Source organism: Rhagoletis zephyria, unplaced genomic scaffold, assembly GCF_001687245.7.
Source record: "Rhagoletis zephyria isolate East Lansing unplaced genomic scaffold, Rhagoletis_zephyria_1.1 Rzeph_scaffold_37768, whole genome shotgun sequence".
In the NCBI taxonomy this organism is placed as follows: domain Eukaryota; kingdom Metazoa; phylum Arthropoda; class Insecta; order Diptera; family Tephritidae; genus Rhagoletis; species Rhagoletis zephyria.
The window spans coordinates 1-1059 of NW_016194823.1; the positions used below are offsets into that span (position 1 = coordinate 1).

At 41.5% G+C, this 1059-nt stretch overlaps 1 protein-coding gene across 1 annotated transcript; it reads right to left on the bottom strand.

Annotated features, from left to right (window-relative positions):
- Positions 1-4: 4 nt before the first annotated feature.
- Positions 5-697, bottom strand: LOC108354635 (heat shock protein 70-like; the record flags this gene model as incomplete). Its single annotated transcript, XM_017605810.1, has 1 exon — positions 5-697. A coding segment is annotated over exon 1 (525 nt), but the record flags the coding sequence as incomplete, so codon positions are not given.
- Positions 698-1059: the final 362 nt, after the last annotated feature.

Consider the following 1059-nt stretch of genomic DNA (forward strand, 5'->3'; position numbering starts at 1 on the left):
CGGCTGCAGTGGGTTCGTTGATGATTCTCAGCACATTCAAACCAGCAATTCGACCGGCATCCTTCGTCGCTTGCCTCTGTGAATCATTGAAGTATGCGGGAACTGTGATGACTGCGTCTGTGACAGTTGTGCCCAGGTATGCCTCGGCTGTCTCCTTCATTTTGGTGAGCACCATGGAACTGATTTCTTCTGGCGCAAAGCGTTTGTTCTCCCCTTTATATTCGACGCAAATTTTCGGCTTGCCTCCATCACTCACCACTTTGAATGGCCAGTGTTTGATGTCTTCCATGATCTTGGGGTCGTCATACTTGCGTCCAATCAATCGCTTGGCATCGAATACTGTGTTCTTTGGATTCATGGCAACCTGGTTCTTTGCTGCATCGCCGATGAGGCGCTCAGAGTCGGTGAACGCCACATAGCTGGGTGTTGTGCGGTTGCCCTGGTCATTGGCGATTATCTCCACTTTGCCATGCTGGAAAACTCCCACACAGGAGTATGTTGTTCCCAAATCAATACCAATTGCTACCATTTTGACTTATTTTTTGCTTATTCTTGTATGTACTTGTTTAAACTGTTTAATACTTTTGAAAATTCTTCTATAACTTTATGATTTTGTGTTAAATACACTTTCGCGTTTGTTTGACTGTTTGTTACAATCTCTTTATGAGTTGTTTATAGCTTGCTTGTTTATTCAATTCTGAAGCGAAGAGCGCGCACGGCCGGTATTTATACTAAATTCACTCTTCGTCGAATGTTCCCGATTCTCTTTCTCGAAATTTCTACAGCAGTCTACTAGCTGGGCAGATTTATTAACTAAATATATATATATATTTATTATGCTCACCCTTTTGTACATAAATATAAAATGAGTAGCGAGATGACCTGAGAGAGGAGTCTATACCAAGTCCACTTAACATTTTTACAAACATATAAAGAAGAGTGTTCTCAATGGAGGCGGGGCTTCAGATTTAAGAGTGTACTGTGCATACACCCGGCTTATGAAGAGCGAGAATCAAGAGAAATAAATATATATTGATATAACAATGTTGTTGTGCACAT